We start from the raw sequence: 20,246 nt of genomic DNA on the forward strand, positions 1-20,246 counted from the left end.
CTTGATTTGTGGCATTTGCCAATTTTTGTGGTGTAAATAATCACATGATGGCCAATTGCAAGCTACCAGTATGATGTCACTGAACTCTAAAGTTGGAAGTAATGCTCATAATCTGCTCTTGAGGGCCAGTGCCAACTCTTTCTAGAACACTACTGTATTGAGGGTTATCTCTAAGACTCTTTACAGTGGTTTTCTTTTTTCCATTTTATTTATTTATGTCTAAATTTTTTTATTAGTACAGTATAGTTATACATAACACTGCTCATTTTGACATAATTATATAAGCATAGAATAGAATTTGCTCTAGTCCAGTCCCTAGTACTTCTCCTTACCCTTACATTCTCCCTTTCCCATTCCCTTTCCTCTATTCAATTGGTCTTTCTTCAATTTATGTATTTATTTTAAATTAGTGCTATATATATATATATATATATATATATATATATATATACTGATTTCATAGTGCTATATTCATATATGTTCATAGAATGGTTTGATCACTTTCATTCCACTGTTCCTCCCTTTTTTAAAAAAAATTTTATAGTTGTAGATGGACAGAATGCCTTTATTTTATTTGTTTATTTTTATGTGGTGCTGAGGATCAAACTCAGTGACTCACGCATGCTAGGCAAGTGCTCTGCCGCAGAGCTACAGCCCCAGCCCTGTTCCTCCCTTTTGACATCCTTCTTCTTTTCCCCTCATCTACTACACTAATCTCTCTTCTATTTTCATGGGATTCCCTCCCACCCCTCACTTTTTAAAAGAATTTTTTTAGTTGTAGGTGGACGCAATACCTTTACCTTATTTTTAAGTGGTGCTGAGGATTGAACTCAGTGCCTTCCACATGCAAGGTAAGCACTCTACCATTGAGCTACAACCCTCTACCACGCGGCCTGCGCAATGGTTTCATTAATGAGGTTCTAGGCATTAAGTTAGTTAGAAGAGATCGAAATAAAACACAAGACTCAGTTACCTTATTTCTATTGCTAGGTCCGAGACAGCTCCCCTCTCTGGTTCGCTCCTCTAAATGCCCAGCAGGGCAGCAGGAATTACTCAGGGCTAGCAGGAGAGAGAGAGAGAGTGAACACGCCTGGAGTAGCCTTTTATTGGGGAACAAGAGATTCAGGGGAGAATTTCATCCAATGAAGGCTGAGGGGGGGCTGCACTCCAAGGTCAGGGTCAGTGATTGGGTCCCCGGGGTCAGTGGTCAGGCACACCCCCACACGGATGGGCTCTCTCATCAGGAAAGGGTCAGGAAAGCTTCGACAGAGCCAAAGCGCCTCAGGCCCTTAACGGGAGTCACCCAATCACGTGTTAGAATGGCTTCCCACACAACCCCAGTCCTCCCACCCCTTTTAAAAGATCTTTTTTTTTTTTCTTTTTCTTTTGGTCTAGTTTCTGCATATGAGAGAAAACACTTGACCCTTAACTTTCTGGGTCTGGCTTGTTTCACTTAGCCTGATATTCTTTAGTTCTATCCACTTTCCAGCAAATGCCAAAATTTCATTCTTCTTTATGGCTGAGTAAAACTCCATTGTGTGTGTGTGTGTGTGTGTGTGTGTGTGTGTGTGTGTGTATATATATATATCACATTGTATTTATCCACTCATCTATTGATGGGCTTCCAGGCTGGTTTCATAACTTGATTATTGTGAATTGTACTGCTTTAAACATCCATGTGGCTGCATCCGTATAGTATGCTGATTTTAAATCTTTTGGATACATACCAATGAGTAGGATAGCTGGGTCATATGGTGCTCCCATTCATATGTTTTTGAGGAATCTCCATACTACTTTCCAGAGTGGTTGTAATAAATTGTAGTCCTACCAACAATATATGAGGGTTCCTTTCCTCCACTCCCTTGCCAGCTTTTGTTATTATTTGTATTTTTGATAATTGCCATCCTGTCTGGAGTGAGATGAAATATCATTATAATTTTGATTTGCATTTTCATATGTTGAACACTTAAAAAATATATATATTTTTGCCATTTGTTTAGTTAGTAGAAGTTTTCTATCAGGTCGTTCAGAACCAAACTAAGACTAGTGGGTGGAAACTTCAGAGAGGTACATTTGGGCTTCTAAGAATTATTCTTCTAAGGTGGCTGGATGTGGGTAGCTAGTGGGAAAGAACTAAGGAGTTGGCTGGTACTCAACCTTTGACTCTGGTCATGTGGTTACTTGACTTTTGCCTTAGATGTTTGAATGACTGCCAGACTAACAAGGAAGTGGAGAGTGGGTGTGTCTGATAAATAGACTACAAGCGCTGGTCATGTTTTTGGCAGTAGAAGTTTTGCAGGACTTCAGAGGCCATGAGTGGTATCCATCTTGCTCTCGTTCTTCATACCCAGATCATGGCTCAGTCCCCTCTTATGGACCTTACTCTGGCTAATTTCACTTAGGGCTCCTCTATAAACTCCCTCAGTACTTCCCAGGCTAGTCCCACTGCTCAAAATATACCAGGTTGATCCTCCTTGTCCCGTGTTTCAGGTTAACTCTCTAAATACATCTCAGCCCTACTTAACCAAACCTTTCCCACCTTTCTGGGCTTTCCTAAGTACATCATGTAGGAATCCTTCGTTTCAAGTGAAAGAAAATCCAACTCAAATAGAATTTATACAACAAAGAGAATTTATTTGCTCACTTAAACCTTTCAAAGGTAATCTTAGCCTTAGGAGCTCTAGATCATGTGTTTATCTTGGAAATAATTAATCACTATGGGCAAGATGAATACAATCTGTCTGCACTATACTATCAGGATGGTCAGGTGGGTATCTAGTAGGACTAGGATCTGAGAGTTGGCTGCTGTCCAGCTTGTGACTCTAGTTATTTGGTGACTTGCCTTTTGCCCTACCAGGTTATAGCCAGGGAGTGATCAGCAGTGTATGACAGATAGACTATAAATATTACATAAATACAGGTCCATACTGGAGTTGAGGGTGAGGGCAATTCCAGGGCATTCCAAAGGCAGTGAATTTGTGGTACTGTGTAGAAGGAATAATCATGAAATAGATGTTGGAAAGTCATTCAAGCAATATCTACACTACCCATCTAATAACTTCTAGCCTAGCCTTATTTACTTTTAGGTGAATCTCATATACTTGTTGCCAGTAGGCATGGCTCCTTCATCAGATTGGAGCTTTCTTAGAAACCTTTCCCCGCAATACTTCTTTTATTACACTGCCAGGCTGATAAATGAATTTACTATAAAGTATGAAAGTCTGCAGTTAGCTTATCATGTTCCCTTGTTCTCTGACCTGGATGACTTGCATTTTAAATGGGGCACTCATTTAAAATGAGTGTTTTATTGTTTTAGTCCAATAAATTGAAGAATAACTGTGGAATTTGTCGAAGTGTGGCAGATTAATGGAGAATACACTTTTGGATTTCCATTCATTGTAGTCTCTTTTTGCCTTTTCTGCCTGTGGGTACGCTCTGGATACACTCTTCCCAACTGGGAGTAGGCTTGATCTTCTCTGCCAGAAGGGATGAGGAGGCCATGTTGACACCTCACTCTCCTCTAGGGCAGTCTGTGCCCTGAGTTCTTGAGTTCCAAGTCCACCTGTGTTCTCATTTGCCCCTTGACACCTCCCTGCCCCACTCAGTCTTTGCTCTTCTGTTCCTGCTGGCAATCTGACGTCCACAGACTGACTTCCCCAGGATCCCTTATCATCTCATTTCTGTTTGGGAAAGACTGGAAGGTGGGAGAGGAAAGGGTTTGGAACATTTTTTTCTCTCTTTCTTTCCAGTTCCAGCATCACTTCTCTGATAATACTTTTTTTCCTCATAAATCCAGCTTCCACCAGGCTCTGGAAACACTGTTCCTCTAGCCTGGGAGGGTGGACGGATTTCCTGCTGTTGCTAGTCTCAGGATGCTACAGCATATCTTGTTTGATGCCTTAACTCTGCCTACTCTTCATCTAAAACATCCGCAGTGAATTCTGCGTGCTGCTGGGGCCCTGATTAATACAAGCCAACATTGGAGGAAGAAGCAAGAGGTGCTTGGGCCACACTTGTTTTTCAACAGAACCCTGGACTAGGATATTGGGGGGTGGCCACTGCCTTGCTGTGCAACTTTGGATATTTCCCTACCCATTTCTGGGCCTAAGTAGCTCTATCCATCCAAGAGGGATTGCATCTGATGAACTCCCTTAATCATCCTGAAAGGATGATATGCTATGTTCTTAAATGTCACATTTGTTCTATGGGGTAAAGCTGGCTCTTTTCTATCTCAGGATCTCTCTTCTGTGGGTGGAACCTCATCCATAAAGTTGCCTCACAAAAAAGGATCCAAAGCATTATGGGCCTGACAAAAGTACAAGTCTGTCTGGGGTCCACGTTGAAGGGGACAGTGGAAACTTTCTTATAAGCAAGCACAGGCAAGCTGAGTCTTGATTTCATTATCTGGGAAATCGGTATAAAGAGCAAACACCTACAATCTTCTTGTTTTCTGGGTGAATTGAGAACAGTGTGTACAAAGTCCTGGAAACATACAAGGTGCTTGTGGGAAAAGGGAGTTTTTATGCCAATGTTATGCACCATGATTCACCTTCTGTTTGCTCCTGCAAGATGGGATGCCCATTGCCTGTTGTTTTTTTTTTTTTTGAGCCTACTACCTAGTTTCTCTTCAGTCAAGTTTTGGGAGGAGTCAGCTAGGTATTCTCTTCTGTTGTTCACGACTTTTGAGATTGTTGTCTCCACCCTTTGGCACTCAGCCCAATCTGGACTACTGTTGGCTGCAGGGTGTGGCTGGGGGTGGGAACTGGCTGGATGCCTGGATCCAGAATAAAAGAGAACCCAGAAGCAACTGGAGGCAGGCTGGACCTGGGTGCTGCAACTGTAATCATGGTGCCCAGCTTTCTGTCCCTGAGCTTCTCCCGACTGAGCCTATGGGTGTCTGGAGGGATCTTGGTCATCGTGTTCCTCAAGCTCCTTCGCCTGCTGCTGCGGAGGCAGAAGTTGGCCAGGGCTATGGAAAGCTTCTCAGTGCCCCCCACCCATTGGCTCTTTGGGCATGCTCTTCAGGTATGTGGGGAGGGGTAGAGAAAGGAGGCAGCTCCCTTTCTTCAGAGAATCAGGCCTAATCCCCTAGGGGGCTGGGGTGGGAGACCTTCAGCTTAGGCAAGGGGAGTGATTTCTGTTCAGTTTTCCTACTGGGACTGCTTCCTCATTCATGCCTTTGAAGGTGGCTTCAGAAGGAATGAGCACTTCACATTGGGAACATCTCAGGTTACAGACTCCTTCCACCATTGTGAGGCTCAAGGTTCAGACAAGGCTGTACCAAAGGCTCGGGGATGGCATAGGAAAGGAACCAAAGCCCCTGACAGTACCCTAGAACTAGGCTGTCAGGTTTAGAGCGTCATCGTTATCCTCTTTGCTCTATGCAGCATAAAGATTTCCATTTCTAAGGCAGAAAATGAAAGAGGCAGAGATAAGCAATGCCATGAGACCTCCCAGAGGGTCTAAATTTTGGTGATGGGACACGGAGGAGGCATGGCATCTTCATGGGTTTAGATCCTGGCTCATCCTCTCATTATTGCGGTGTGGTGGGGACCATCTTAGTACCCACTTTTAGGAATGTTTTCTGTCATGAGGATCTAGATCAGACATTTCTAAACACAAGGCAGGGAAGTGGAATCACTGGGAGAAGCAGATTTGTGGGTTTCCAGCACCTGGAGATTCTAATTTGTCAGATCGGGACCAGGAATCTGTGTTTAAAAACCTCCAGAAGTGATTTAATCTGCAGCCAAGTTTGGGAGCCCAGGTGTAGATGCCAGAGATTAGGGCTCAGGGACATATTTTTTTCCTTTTACCTCTTAAATCCTCTTTCCTCATCTTCTATTTAGGGAATTGCCTCTCTTCTACTACTGACTCCAGAAATGAGCTTGACCTCAAGGCTTATTCTTGCCTCTAGATAGTCTTTTGGAGATAGCCTAGTAACTTATGTGCATCCTGGGGACAACTAGGGAAAAAAATAAATGTGGGTTGGGGAGAAAACCAGACCCTGCCCAGGCTCTCATGGAAATTACTATCTAGAGGGGAAAGCAGACACCGGAGCCCTGGGTGAAGTGCCTCCCCAGTATTCCACATTAGGTCCATTCTTTTTTGTCTCAGTAATTTCCCATCTTTCCCTTCAGTCTGTGACCTCTGGAGGATAGAGATCTGTTCTGATTCATCCCTGGGATCTCAAGGTTCGGCACAATGCCTGGCACAGACCAGCCATCATCAAATGAAACAACAGGGAATATTGGAAAGTAGTGAGGAGTATTTGAAGAGGCAAGAGAGAGAGAGAGAGAGAGAGAGAGAGAGAGAGAGAGAGAGAGAGAGTGATAGAGATGATACATGGAGGGGTCAGGAGGGCCTGGCAGAATCTTTGCCAAGTATGGAAGGAGGGTTATGAGAAGGTTGAGGTCTTACCCTCATGAAGTGAATATGAGAGACATTTAGGGAGACTTTCAATTCCCCTTCCATCCCCAATTCTCCCTGCTTCCATCAGAATTAGGTTTGCTCTCATAGCGGGTTTCCCCAGGACAGGGATCTTGTCCTCTTTAGAACTCTGTGCCAGAGCTGACTGTCCTCTTCTCTCCTAACCTCCCCCTCTCCTGAAACTTGGGAGTGTGAGGAGGACTGAAAAAGAGCCCAGGCCTGGCTTCTCCATCTCCAAAACAACCACCTAAAGGGCTTTTGCTTGACACTAGGAACGGCATGTAAAGATCAAACGGGTGGTTGCTCCTAAACATTAGAAAGGTTTCCTGGGGAACCATGGAAGGCATAGAACCACTGTGCGCCTTCAGTGCTTGGCACCTCTGATGTTGTTTGGATCCACACCTGAACCTGAGAAATAGGGAGGGTGGGCAGGGGGGAGGATTAGTTTCCCTAGTGTAAAGATGAGGAAGTTGAGATTCAGAGGGGGAAAAATATTTGCCTAAATCCATACAATGGCTCAGAAATTGAGTTAAGGCTGGGCCCTGTACTCCTGCATTTTAAATCAGGACATGATTGATCCATAAAAAGTAACTGCAAGTTTGATTCCTAGACTTGGTGCAGATGGGAGTGGGAAGGGAAGGAAGAGGATTGGTGGTTGAAGGGTGTCGGGTATGGAGTTGTCCATCAGGATGGGCTTCTCCCTTTTTGGTCTCCAATCATGAGGCCCTGGAGTGTCTACCTTTTATCCTACTCAGTTCTTAGAATGTGTCTTGTTGGGATAGGTCAGTTCCTATTGTAGAGTGCCTCTTATTCTGCTCTGGGGCTTAAGGAAGACTTTGCACGTATTAGGTGTTAATTGTGGATCTACCTTTGGGATTTCTGGGAGGAGCTGACAAATCAAATGTGTGCATGTGTGGAGGGGAGCATGCCTGTTTCCAGTCCAAGGGCAGGTAATCCCCTGAGGTCCCTGAGACCTTGCCCCTGGCCCTGCCCATCACTGGAATAGTCCTTTAAATAGACCCTGGATGGGTTAGTGAAGACACTGGCTCATTTTATTCAGCAAACACTGACAATGGCCCTTGCTGTGCCCTATTGGGTAAATCACTCCCCACTCTATGCTTCCATTTTCTTCTTGATAAAATGAAGTTATCACCTTCAACTTGCTGTGTTGGAGTTAGAAGAATATCAAAAGGAATACAGTATGGAGTCTTAGCAAGCTGCTAAGATAGCAGATAGATGTCTACTGTAAAATTATTGTAGAGGGATTTTTTGATGCAAAACACCCCAAGATATTTGCTTCCTTTGTCCTCCTTTTTCCTTCCAAATAAATCCAGTCTTTGGTCTTTCTTTTCCCGAGCAACAAACATTTGACCAACAACTCCACGTCTGATCCTATGCTGAGATGGGAGGGTGAAGACTAAAGGAACTGGATCTGAGGGAGAGATGGATAACACAGCACATTTTTATGGAACCTAAGGATGAGAGAAGGGACCTCTCAGCTTGGGAGTCAGAATAGGTCCAGGGAGGTGATATTGAGGTGACTCTTACAAGGTCTGGAGTCAGAAGTTCATGGAAATGCAGAAGGAAAGACAGAAGAGGCTACCTGGGTATAGGCATAGATGCTGGAAAGAGCACTGTGAGTTTAGGACATTAATTTGATTTTTTTTTGTACTGGGGACTGAACCCAGAAGCTCTCAACAACTAAGCCACATTCACAGCCCTTTTAATTTTGAAATAAGGTCTCACTAAGTTGCTGAGGTTAGTTTTGAACTTGTGATCCTGCCTCAGCCTACTGAATCACTGGGATTATTAATTTAATTTTTGAATTATAGTATGTGCCTGTGTCAGTAGCTCAGTATTTCTGGAAGGTGAGAGCAAGGACATAGTAGAGCGTATGAGACAAGTGGGGGCAGAGGCAGGTCGTGTACATACTTGTGGTCAGGCCAAGAGGCTATGTTTTTTTTTTCCCCCAAGAACAAACATTAGCGCCATTGAAGCAAGGGAATGACTGAGGTTGGAGTTGTGTTTGAGAAAAATTACAAAGCTGTGGTGCATAGATTGACAGAGACCAAACAGGAGGCCGAGAGGCCAGGGTGGAAGGCAAATAGGAGGCGAGGGGCCAGGGTGGTGGGAAAATGGTGGATAGGAAGGTCAGGTGCAGGGCAAATTGGGAGCCAGGAAGGTTAGGTGGAGATAATCTAGACAGATGCTGAGGAGGCAGTTAGTGGAATGGAGCGGAATGAGGGGTAGAATAGGCCAGGTCTGGGCACGGTGGGCAAAGGAGAGGGGCATCAAGGCCTCTGCCACAGATGTGAAGGTATCAGTGAAGTCCCCTTTACCACTAGGAAAAGGGGACAAAGATTGCCCTTGGAGCTTTGTTAAATTGAGGTATCCATCCATCTCAATCACAGTGGGATTTGGCAATATTAGTTAGAAAAGGATCCATTGAGCCACATGGATGGGATTTGGAGGACTGTAACCAGAGGAATGAATTTCTGTCAAATTCAAATATGCATGGATCTGAGGCCCAGGAAGAAGAGGCTCAGGGCTGGCAGCACATATCCATGTTAGGGTGTGGGACCCTTGGGTACTGGATTTGGAGAATTTCATGTTGGGAGATTCCTCCCTGGAGCTGCTTCATGTGGTTTTATTAGCTCTGTTTTGCCAATTCCACTGTAAAAGTCACTTGTAGAGCCTGCAGTGAGGAGGGCCAGATTCCACAGGATAGCAGGGACCTTGCTATCACTATCAACCATGGAAAGAAATCATATTTCATATTCCTGGCTAGCATTGAGATGGGTAGTGGTTCCATTCCATGGGATGGGGCTAGGTACAGATTTTTGGGGAAAACATGTATAAATGTGTGTGTGCACTTGAAAATGCTGGGTTTGAGGGTCCTGGAGGATATCATGTAGAGACTTCTGAACACCTAAGATGGGCTGGGGATATAGCTCAGTTGGTAGAGTGCCTGCCTCCAATGCCCAAGGCCCTGGGTTCAGTTTCCAGCATCACCAAACAAACAGACAAACAAAAAAACCACCTAAGACAACAGGAGATTAAGGGACCCAAAAGATGCTTAATAATCCCAGGGGATGCTGCCATTGCTGCTCAGCCTGTGTGTGAATGGCTTTGCTCCCCTGAATAAAGTCACCAAGGGTTTTATTCATTCATCCAAAACATGGCTCTAAGTAGTTCCAGAGAGTAGAGCAGAGACACATGGGAAAGGCTCCAGGCAGGTGACTTTCAGTCCAGTGACTAAGAAGTCTTTTTAAGAATTTTGTTAGTCCCGAATATGGTTGCATTGAAAAGCAGTAAGTTTCCTGTCACTAAAGGTATCTGAGCTCTCACACGTAGAGATACTCACAGGGTGGAGGTCTGAGGCCAGGCAACTTGTGATATTTAGAGTCTGAGATCAACATGACCTGTATTCAGAAGGTTGCAACTTGCTGGGGAAGAGGAAATCTCTGTTTTCTCCCCTCCTGACTGTTTTTTTTTTTTTTAATGTCCTCACCATTTTGTGAACAGATTTATTTTGGTTCTCAAGAGAGAACCTGGGAGCGCTGTGGCTACAGTAGATTGGAGAAGCAGGTAGTTTTTTCTTTGGACACTGGCCAGCTAAGCTTCAGGACAACTGTCTGGTGGCCTAAAGAAGTCTTATTAACAAGAAAGACAGCAGGAAGAGCCTCAGTCATGATTCTTATTTGACTCTGACTTTTGTGGGACCTTTCCCACATCAATTCCCTTTGGACTTTGGGCTGTTTCCACCTATAAAAAGAGGTCATAGTTTGACTAGGCAATATTGATGTCCTCTTCTGATCTGATTCTTGGAGCAAAACCTATTCAGACTGTTGAGGAGTAGAGCAGGGAGGGATAACTAATGCTTGCTTTTCCCAGTCCCTCCTATTGTTCATTCCTTATAGGGTCAACAAGGAGTGCAAATGAGAGGATGAGGTGGGTGGGGCTGGGGAGCTAGGTTCAGTGAATTATCTCCATATCCTGATTTCCCCCTGCTTCCTTCCTTCTGGAGAAAAACAAACTGTCCCAGAGTTACGAGTAAATGTCTTAGCTCAGGGAATCTGAGGACAAGTCTGATGCAACTGTTGTATAACCGAGAAGAACTGGCCAGCAGCCATATGTGCCCCAGAAGGAAGACATCCCAGAACTCTTGGAGGGGCTGCAGATGCAGGTTTGGTGCAAAATGCTGGGAGCTGTCCTCACTCCACCTAGGTTCCTGGGGCAATCGGTGGCACAGGGGGTCTACGGCAAGTTGACTGTGACTTGAAGTCAGGGTCAGCATGAGGTCAGGGTCTCCTATCTGTGGCAGGGATGCTGAAGGACACAAGCATGGTTGATAAGGAGGGAAATGGGGTGCAGATGAACCAGATCAGCCATAGGCTCTTTTCAGTGCTGGGATACTATGAGTCTGGCTTTTCTGTGACTTAAGCCTTTATCTGCCATATCCAATTTGGCTTCCTGGACCTGGGAGAATGGGGAAAAAGGAAGTGGCCCTGGTGATCAGAAAGTTGATAAGGAAAACCTAGGAGGGTGGATGGAAAAATAAGAGACACGAGGAAAAGGAATACTTCTAGGAATAAGAGCTTGAAAGGCAAACTAGAATTTTCCCTCTTAATTGTAGGTAAAGATGATTTTTATCACTTTGACGGGTTTTATTTGATTGAATATATATTATATATGTATATATAATATATATATACAAAATATTTTTATTGGCATTGTAATTATATATAATAGTGGGATGACTCATTGTTATGTATTTGTACATGCACACAATTTAGTCAGTTTAGGTCTCCAGTAGCTCACCTTTCCCTCACTCTGTGCTTTTAGGCAATGTGTGCTCGAGGGTGATGAGAGCTCTTACAACCATCTTGGGTTGAACTCAGGATCCTGAGGGATGAACCTCTGGGGGAGAATACACCAAATCAGGGGCCATGGGAGGAGAGGAACCCCAGAGAAGGCACAGTTGATGGCTGGTGACCAAAATAGGCCCAATCCTCAGGATCTGTGGAGGTGGTGACTTGGATCAGACAAGGATCCCTGGACTTCAGGCAGTGGCTGAGGGGCTGGAGGAGGCACTGCATCCAGCTGTTGAGGACAGAGTGTGCAGAGGAATGAGGAGAGAGCCCCCAGCCGCGTGGGCTGCCTCCTCTCTTCTCTGCCTAGCGACCTAGGGCCTGGCTAGTGACGCTAGGTTCCTGACCTTCTATTACCATTTCAGGCTAAGCAGACAGACTTCCTGGAAACGGTGGTATCCTGGACCCACCAGTTCCCTTATGCCCACCAACTCTGGTTTGGACAGTTCGTTGGCTTCCTGAACATCTATGAACCTGACTATGCCAAAGCTGTGTATAGCCGTGGGGGTAAGGTACCTCAAGGAGAGGGTGGGGCTTTCTGAAAGCAGAGGGCTCAGAGCCTGGGCATCTGTCCTAAGTCTGGGAAGAGGATGGTGAAGGTCCCAACCCCATTCATCAGTGAGCCTCCTCTGGGAACCCCCATCCCTGCTTGACCGACTTCTATTTCTACTGCAGACCCTAAGGCCCCGGATGTGTACGATTTCCTTCTCCAGTGGACTGGTGAGTGAGCACCTGCCTTCCCTTCCTTTCCTTTCTCACCCTTTGTGCTGGGTGGCCAGGATCTGGCTCTGTCTGCCTCACTGAGTCATTGATCCTATCAGTTGGACAGGGCAGCCCCCAACGTGTCTGTTCTGGCTCAGCTGCTCAGTGGGAGGAGCAGGAAAGCTCTTGGCTGGCAGGGAAGTGGGGCCAGGACCTCCTTTATTGGGCCTGCCATATTGCTTCCTTTCCAGGCAGGGGTAGGGCTCTGGGATATGTGTGGGCATGATGAAAGTGGCTCTAGAGTTGCTCTATAGGACATTTTAGTAGGTAGTGCTCTCTGGGGCAAGGTCCAGAGGAAAGTTATACTAGTAGGACCATGGCTGGTGTCACCAGAGGCTAAGAGCTCTGCGTGACTGGAAAGCAGACCTCAATTCGGAGATGAGGCTCGGCAGGGAGGGTTGGTTACCTTTGTTATCAGCACGAGGACTGTGGGTTGATGTTGAGATTAGGTGGGAGACATTGAGTGTTCTTGAACCAAGGCCATATGCTTCTCCAAAGTCTTTTTACTTACCATCAGCACCTTCCTGGAGCTGAGAAGAGCAGGGCAAGAGGAAGAAAACAGTCTCAACACTATCGACTCACAGTAACATAGGGAAGTCTTTTTTTTTTTTTTTTTGCGGATTTCAGTGATTATTACTCTATTTTTAACTATCAAAGGGAGGATAAAAAGAAAAGACAAAAGGCTTAGGAAAATGAGATGCAGTTTTGAAGATAGGAATGCATTTCCATGGCTGGGTATGTGTGTGTGGTGGGGGGCGGGGGGAAGGAGGATAAGGTTCCACCTGAGGCCACAAAACACAGACATGGCAGCTTGTCCCCCAGGTCTTGAAGCTGTGGCCACAGTCCCAGCAGCTGAGAGCCAAGGCCCAGCCAGCTTCCCTCCTGCCTGGCTGTCCCTAGGGGGCCAAATCTCCTTTGTGTGAGCTGGGTGTTCTATGAGTCCCGGTTTTGTAAATGCTGCTGAGGGGCAAAAGCTGGGCCATCTTGCCCTGAAGAAGAAGCTTACTCCATCAAGAACTTCTTCTGCCTCTGTGTGCCTAGTTGGTGGGGGTACAGAGGGTAATACCATGTCTTTTAGTGGCCCACCCTAGAGGGTTTCAGGCTGGGGATGGGAAATGGGGAGTGCTTGATCCCAGGGTGCTAGGTTTGGAGCAGGATTGCCTGAATTCACCAGCCTTCCATCTTTAATCTCTTCTCAGGGAAAGGCCTGCTGGTTCTTCATGGGCCCAAGTGGTTCCAGCACCGCAAGCTGCTCACACCTGGCTTCCATTATGATGTGCTGAAGCCTTACGTGGCTGTGTTTGCTGAAAGCGCACATGCCATGCTGGTGAGGTCCCCGTGGCAGGCTCCTGGAGCTGTGGGCTGATGGGCTAGCCCCCTGTACCCTCATTTTGCCCTGGGGGAGGGAAGGTGTTGCTCTGTAGCTGGGAGATCCTCTAAGTCCCTGAGTCTACCTTCTGCCTGCAATACCAATGCCCTGCTCTGCTGCCCTCCTGTTGCATGACACTGCTGGCTAGGTGCTAAAACTCCCAGGGTCCAGGTAGCCCTGGTTTTGTCTCCATCAGGAGATCCAGCCCTCTTTCTTGTCAGACCAAAAGGCTCTTGGAGGCATCAATAAAAGCCTTATTGGAGCAGAGTTGAGGGCTGCCTGTATTTGAGAGTATCAGGAAAGCCCTTCACATCTAAAGTGTCTCCTTTTCATTCTCTGCTCATCACAGTTCCTATCACTGATGTGGCTACAACTTATCTCTAAGAGGATATCAAGTCAGATTAGGGTCTCAGGGCTGGAGAATTCCTAGAGGCTACCAGGGCTAGTCTTTTCCTTTGTAGGAAACTCAACTCCAGCATTACTGAAGGCTTGATGTGCACAGGTGTGCTGCAAGTGTGCTGGAGAGCTCGCCACCTTTCGGCATACCTGTTCCCTCATAGGCTGCCCTGATTGGGAGAAAGTATCTGTAAACTATGCAAGATCTGCCTCCTGGTCCTGCATTATGGACCTGATGCCCAGAGGCTGCCAAACCCCATAATCCAGCAGCACGCAGGGCAGGGCAGGGACTGGGAGTGCACATAGAGGGGAGCTTGGTGGCAGAAGGGAGGCTATAAGTCCTGAAGGGGAGAGAGGGGCATCCATCCCAGCTGACCCCCACATTCTCTCCCATTTCTGGGTTCCAGGACAAATGGGAGAAAAAGGCTCTTGGGGATAAGAGCTTTGACATCTTCTGTGATGTGGGCCACATGGCACTGGATACACTCATGAAATGCACCTTTGGAAAAGGAGAGAAAGGCCTGTGCCAAAGGTCAGCAGACACTTTGAGGATAGGTCTAATTCCTATCCCAGGCCAGCTCAGAGGGGAGATTTGGCAGGGCTCCTGGGCCCAGACTGAAGAACAGATTGTGTCCTGTCCTATTGCCCTGTTGGGATGAGCCAGGCCTTGCTGGTGCTTGCTTTAGAGAGGAGGGTTAAGGGTAATGGAGGGCAAGAGTAGGAGGTGCTGTGCTTGGGCCAGATGCTTGGAAGGGAGCTGCTCAGGCTCTGCCCTCCGTGCACCCTCTGCTGTGCAGGGACAACAACTACTACTTGGCAGTTAGTGACCTCACACTACTGGTACAGCAGCGCATCGAGTCCTTCCAGTACCACAACGACTTCATTTACTGGTTCACCCCACATGGCCGCCGCTTCCTGCAGGCCTGCAAGATTGCCCATGATCATACAGGTGGGTCTTCCCTGCAGGGCCCACTCCTAGGAAACCTGGGTTCTTCCTCCCAGCCCCTCTGCATGCTTCCTATTATAGGATCTCAGTTCCCTTTTGGGCAGAGGATGGGTTCCCAGGCACAGCACAACCTGTGCTCCTCGCCCAGACCAGGTCATCAGGAAGCGGAAGGAAGCCCTGAAGGATGAGAAGGAGCAGGAGAAGATTCATAAAAGGAAGCACCTGGACTTCCTGGATATTCTCTTGGAAGCACAAGTGAGTATGTAGTTGTCCCCACTGAGAGCTGGTCACAGAGGGATCTTCTGCCTAGGGCCAGCTATCCAGCAGAAGAGGCTGTTAAGTACTCCTTACCTTTTTACCTGGAAAATATAACTTGCTCCTTGTCCCATGACACATATCAACAAAGCTGCAGATATTCAGGGTGTGTCTGGCTGGGCTGTGGCATCAGAGATCTGAGAGCTTGGGTTACATGGTAGAAACCTGAAGATATTTCTAGACTTCTAAAAGCCCCAAGAATTTTGGCATTGTAGAATCTTAGAATTTAGGCTTTATTCTTTTGGTCCTTTATTTCTCTGATCTATAAACTCACTGAGCACCTGCATTGAATCTGTTTTTGCACTAGGGTATAGAGATGGGAAAGACCTGGCCCTGCCCTCCAGGTTCTTCCAGTCTAGTAGAGTTGGTGGATGTTGACAAAGATATCTTCCCCTGCCAGGTGGCATTCCATGTGTCAAGTGAGCAGAGTTGACAGTTGGGGTTAGGGTAAGGTCACAGGTCATTTGGTCAGAGGGATCGGAGATTGCTTCATGGAGTAGGAGGCATCCAGGCTGGGCTTGGAAGATAAGATGGGAAGTTCATAGTTCCCAGTCTGCAAAGTAGCTTTCACTTTCTCCTCCATATCTGCATTTGATAACTCCTGTTTCAATTTCTGCTTAATATCTACTTCAAGTGCTTTGAGCTGTCTCATTACCTCTTAACCCAGGATGAAAATGGGCTCAGGCTGTCAGAAGCAGACATCCGGGCTGAAGTGAACACATTCATGTTTGAAGGCCACGACACCACCACCAGTGGCATCTCCTGGTTCCTCTACTGCATGGCCCTATACCCTGAGCATCAGCAGCGCTGTAGAGAGGAGGTCCGTGAGATCCTAGGGGACAAGGACTCCTTCCAGTGGTGAGTAAGGTTGAGAGTGAGCCCAGTCTATTGTGCTCAACCCAGGGAGAGGCTGTGCCCATCCTGTCCTGTGCCATCCTGTCCTGTGCCTGGAGATGAGGTGAGGTGACTGACCTGTTTCTTCTGGTGCTATAGCTTTTGTGGGTGGCTGAGCGTGTATGTACCCTGCAGCCCACTTCTCCAAAATGGAGCCTTTTCAGTGTCACACAGAGAAAGTTATCGATAAGAGGCTGATATTTATGAATTGAATTTCTCTGCTGGTAGAATATGAATACCCTTCTGGGTTCCTGGACAGAGCAGGGAGGGCTGGGAGAGAAAGAGGAGGAAGTGGCTAGAGCGGTAGGGAGAGTCAGCCTTTGTCACCTGCCTTTGGGTGGTAGTATACAGTCTCCGGACTCCTACATCTTTTCCCTCTGGTGAAGGACAAAGAACTGTTTCCCAAACTCCATCTCTTAAAAACTTCCAAATGTACCGCCTTGTTTCTTGGCTCAAGACTGAAGTCCTGAACACGACACCTGATTGGCCCCACACTCTTTTTGCAGTGTGATCTCTAGGAATCTCTCACAGTCTCCTCTCCCCCAACTGCCTCCTCCCCTCAGGCCTTTGTGTCCTGCCAGGCACCTCAACTTTATGGGCTCCTGAACTGCCTCTTGAACAGACAAAGGCACATAGCAGAGGTACATAAAGTGCCCAGTCAATGGAGGAACTTTGGGTTCACTAGAAGGGTCTGACCTATATATAAGTCTAGGATCCGAGACCTGGAAGAAACTCTATTATTTATTTTTATTGGTTGGATATTGGAACTTTCCAGGGTATCCAGCCAGGTACCAGGTAGTATATGTGGGGCAAATGGGAAGAGGAGGAGAAGCCAAGTTGCTATTCTTGGGAAGTTTTTAGAGACAAATTCACATAACTGAAAAGCTAGAGAAAAACAGAGGGAGGAATAAGGTTGAGAGGCTTGGATATTGAGGACAGAGGCATCAGAATGTGTGGGGCTCACCTTGACTTTAGAAGGAGGATTTCAGCTGGGCAACCACGTGAACATACCCTGAGGCAGGTCGTTCAAACATTCTGCTTTCCCTTCATCCTGTTTAGAACTTGAAGCAACTTAGAGGACACGGATTCAATAAGACAATACAACAAATGAAAAATCGGGATAAGAGGGAAAATAACTTGGGAGTTTGGGGCTCTCTGAAATAAGATATTTCACAGTAGTTATAGTTAGACCTCACATCTGAGTCTGGGCTTCCTGGTGACCAAGTGTGCATGTGTAGTGTGTGTGTGTGTGTGTGTGTGGGTGTGTGTATCATTTGTCAGTTTGTCATTCTGTACCCATTGAACAATTCATGAATGTCGGTTGGTTAATTCAATCAAAATACACTCCTGTCCTTTCTGTTCCAAGTCTGCAGAGGAAACTAGCAGAACCTACAGAATTGCCCCTTGTGGGGCTTTGATGGGGTCCTGAGATACGTACATAGATCTGTCCTTGTCTTTGATGGCTGGATGCATACATTTCTAGGGTATTGTGCCTTCCTCTTCTAGCAGCAAAGATGAGGAGGGGATGGGAGCTAGTGGGGCCAGATTGCTGGGGCTGAGTGGCCACACTGTGTCTGATCTGGCTGGGCACTTGGAGCTTTTGTGCCCCCTCTGACTCTTGGATGGATGGTGGTGGTGAGGTGGGAAGCTGGGGCTGGGGTCTATCTTCTTCCAGGATTCTACTACCCCCCATTACCCAGTGTCCTCTGTTACTGGCAGGGATGATCTGGGCAAGATGACCTACCTGACTATGTGCATCAAGGAGAGCTTCCGTCTCTACCCACCTGTGCCCCAGGTGTACCGCCAGCTTAGCAAGCCTGTCAACTTTGTGGATGGTCGCTCGCTGCCTGCAGGTGGGATGGGGTGGGTTTGTGGGAGTAGAATCAGAGTCCTCTGGATCCTCTTCTGAAACCTCCTAGACTATTGGTCAAATTTTTGCACCAAAGGGAAAGAGCTCAGGCTTTGCATTCAGAGCCCTGGGTCAAACCAGCTTCATAACATATGAATAAGTTCCTCTACCTCTAAGCCTCCATTTCCTCTTATGTAAAATAGGGGTGAGGAGAATAGCTACTTTTCAAGGTTGTTGTCAGGATTTAAGAGACAATGTTCATCAGGACTCTCCAGCACCACTGTGCAGACCCAGGTTGAGTTCTAGACAACTTCAGGGGACAAGATTCACATAGACTATGATGTTGTGCAGTGTACAACATACACAGCAATACATGATGGCGCTGTAAAGAGTGTGCAGACCTCCACCCAACCAAACACGTAGGACATACCAGTGATTGGTAGCTGTTACTATTGATAACATAATCTTATGAATAATAAACTTTCTGAGAGTTCATTGAAAGCAGCAAGGATATGAAGACCCTGTCTGTCCTACTTTATGGTAGGGTGGGTTCATTTCTCCTTTCTTTCTTTCCACAATGTCTGTGTCAGGACCATGCCCAGTGCTGGGTCTATAGGAACCAGTCATGATGATGATCAAGGTACTTTGATGAGTGAGTGTGAACATAAGCTGTCCGTCACTGGCAGTGGATAGTAGAGGATTTAGCCTTTATGTGGAGGGGACCTAGCTGCTCCAGGAACACCTTGTCACCAGGCCTCTGTTCCACCTACAGGCAGCCTGATCTCTCTGCACATCTATGCCCTCCATAGGAACAGCACAGTGTGGCCTGACCCTGAGGTACTCCATCTCTGGGCCTGAAGTCAGACTGGGTGGGGGAGGGTATGGGGCTTATACTATGCCAGGACCTGGTGGATATTTAAACAAAGCTTGATCCCTTAGGTTTTTGATCCCCTGCGCTTTTCCCCTGAAAATATGACTGGACGCCACCCCTTCGCCTACATTCCCTTCTCAGCTGGGCCCAGGTAGGAAGAGACCCAGCATCTTCAGGCTCTCAAGGCTGTGGAGGGGGGTGGAGGACATCATGGGGGAGGCATCATTATGGAGTGCTTCATGATGAGGGGGGACCATGCTGGGTTTGTGGGTACCATCATGCAGGGTAAACTCCAGGGAACTTTCTTACTATTGTATTCCTGTCCTAGGGAAGCGGGTGGGATGGGTGAGTCATCCAGGAGAGACCTCAAACCAGAATCCCCAGTGTAAAGCTACTCAGCCTGGGCTCCTCATCATTCTCCCAAGATCTGTTTCTTAAGTCCAAATCAATCAATCCACCAGCCAGTTACACAACCAAAAATAGTTATTGATTTCTGTTGGCTACTAAGAGTCCTGAATTTCACCAATCTGAACACTCCAGGGAGCAAATCTCTTTGTGCTGTTCACTGTAGGAACTGCATCGGACAGCAGTTTGCCATGAATGAGATAAAGGTGGTCACAGCCCTCTGTCTGCACCGCTTTGAGTTCTCTCTGGATCCCTCGCGGTTGCCCATCAAGTTGCCCCAGCTGGTCTTGCGCTCCAAGAATGGTATCCATCTCTACCTGAAGTCTCTGGGCCATGGGCCTGGGAAGTAGCTCTACAGAGAACCAGGAACCAGATAACCCTGGCAGTGGGCTCTCCCCGGACACTGCCTTCTGGGTTGGATGTGGAGTGGTTGAGGCTCTCTGGCTTCTGGAGGCTTTTAATTTGGAAGGGGAAGAGGCACTATCATAGACAGCTTCCTAGAGGAGAGTGCCACATCAACATGAATGTATAAATGCTTGTTATGCATGTATTCTAGAGCTGATTCAGTCATTCAACAAACACTTGGTGAGCACCTACTTGCTTAGAGAAAATTTATGTCCCATAATTGACAATTGTTCTAAAATGTAACAAAACATACATTCCAGCCTCAGTGACTGCATTGGAAGCTCTGCCTCTGGATTCATGATGGAGGGACGGCTCAGGGCATTGTCCCTTCATTGAGATGTGTTTCTTTGTTTAACTGTGTGTGTGTGTGTGTGTGTGTGTGTGTGTTGGAATATAACAGACATAACAGAAATTCACATAAACAAAAACTGAAAAAAATTATGGATAATTCTAAAGCACACCCCCTCCCCCGCACCCCATGAACACTGAGGAATTGGAAGATGGTTTCTCCAGGGTGTCTCTGTCCTTCCTGAGATGGATCCCTGTGGCATCCCTGCCATTCTCAGCAGTGGTATCTCACAGTGCTCTAAGCATTCAGGGTTAGGCTGGGGAAGGTGGCAAAGTGGCATTAGAGGGGGACTTGCTGGGAGAAAGAAAGTCCTTGTTGAATCAGGTGTTGAGTTATGGGTGAGGTATGAAGCTGCAAAAGACTTTTGGGGAGGGCCTCAAACTGGGAA

The 20,246-nt window shown here is 46.8% G+C and overlaps 1 protein-coding gene across 1 annotated transcript; it reads left to right on the top strand.

Moving 5' to 3' along the window:
• Positions 1–4,779: 4,779 nt before the first annotated feature.
• On the top strand, positions 4,780–19,873 carry Cyp4b1 (cytochrome P450 family 4 subfamily B member 1). The gene is made up of 12 exons (XM_026397800.2): positions 4,780–5,025; positions 11,663–11,804; positions 11,973–12,017; positions 13,259–13,386; positions 14,232–14,356; positions 14,622–14,773; positions 14,919–15,025; positions 15,753–15,943; positions 17,699–17,832; positions 18,601–18,665; positions 18,768–18,850; positions 19,271–19,873. Exons 1-12 carry the CDS (start codon positions 4,846–4,848, stop codon positions 19,452–19,454), a joined length of 1,536 nt encoding a protein of 511 aa, XP_026253585.2. The 5' UTR covers positions 4,780–4,845; the 3' UTR covers positions 19,455–19,873.
• Positions 19,874–20,246: the final 373 nt, after the last annotated feature.

This window comes from Urocitellus parryii, chromosome 11 (genome assembly GCF_045843805.1).
Source record: "Urocitellus parryii isolate mUroPar1 chromosome 11, mUroPar1.hap1, whole genome shotgun sequence".
NCBI classification, from domain to species: Eukaryota; Metazoa; Chordata; class Mammalia; order Rodentia; family Sciuridae; genus Urocitellus; species Urocitellus parryii.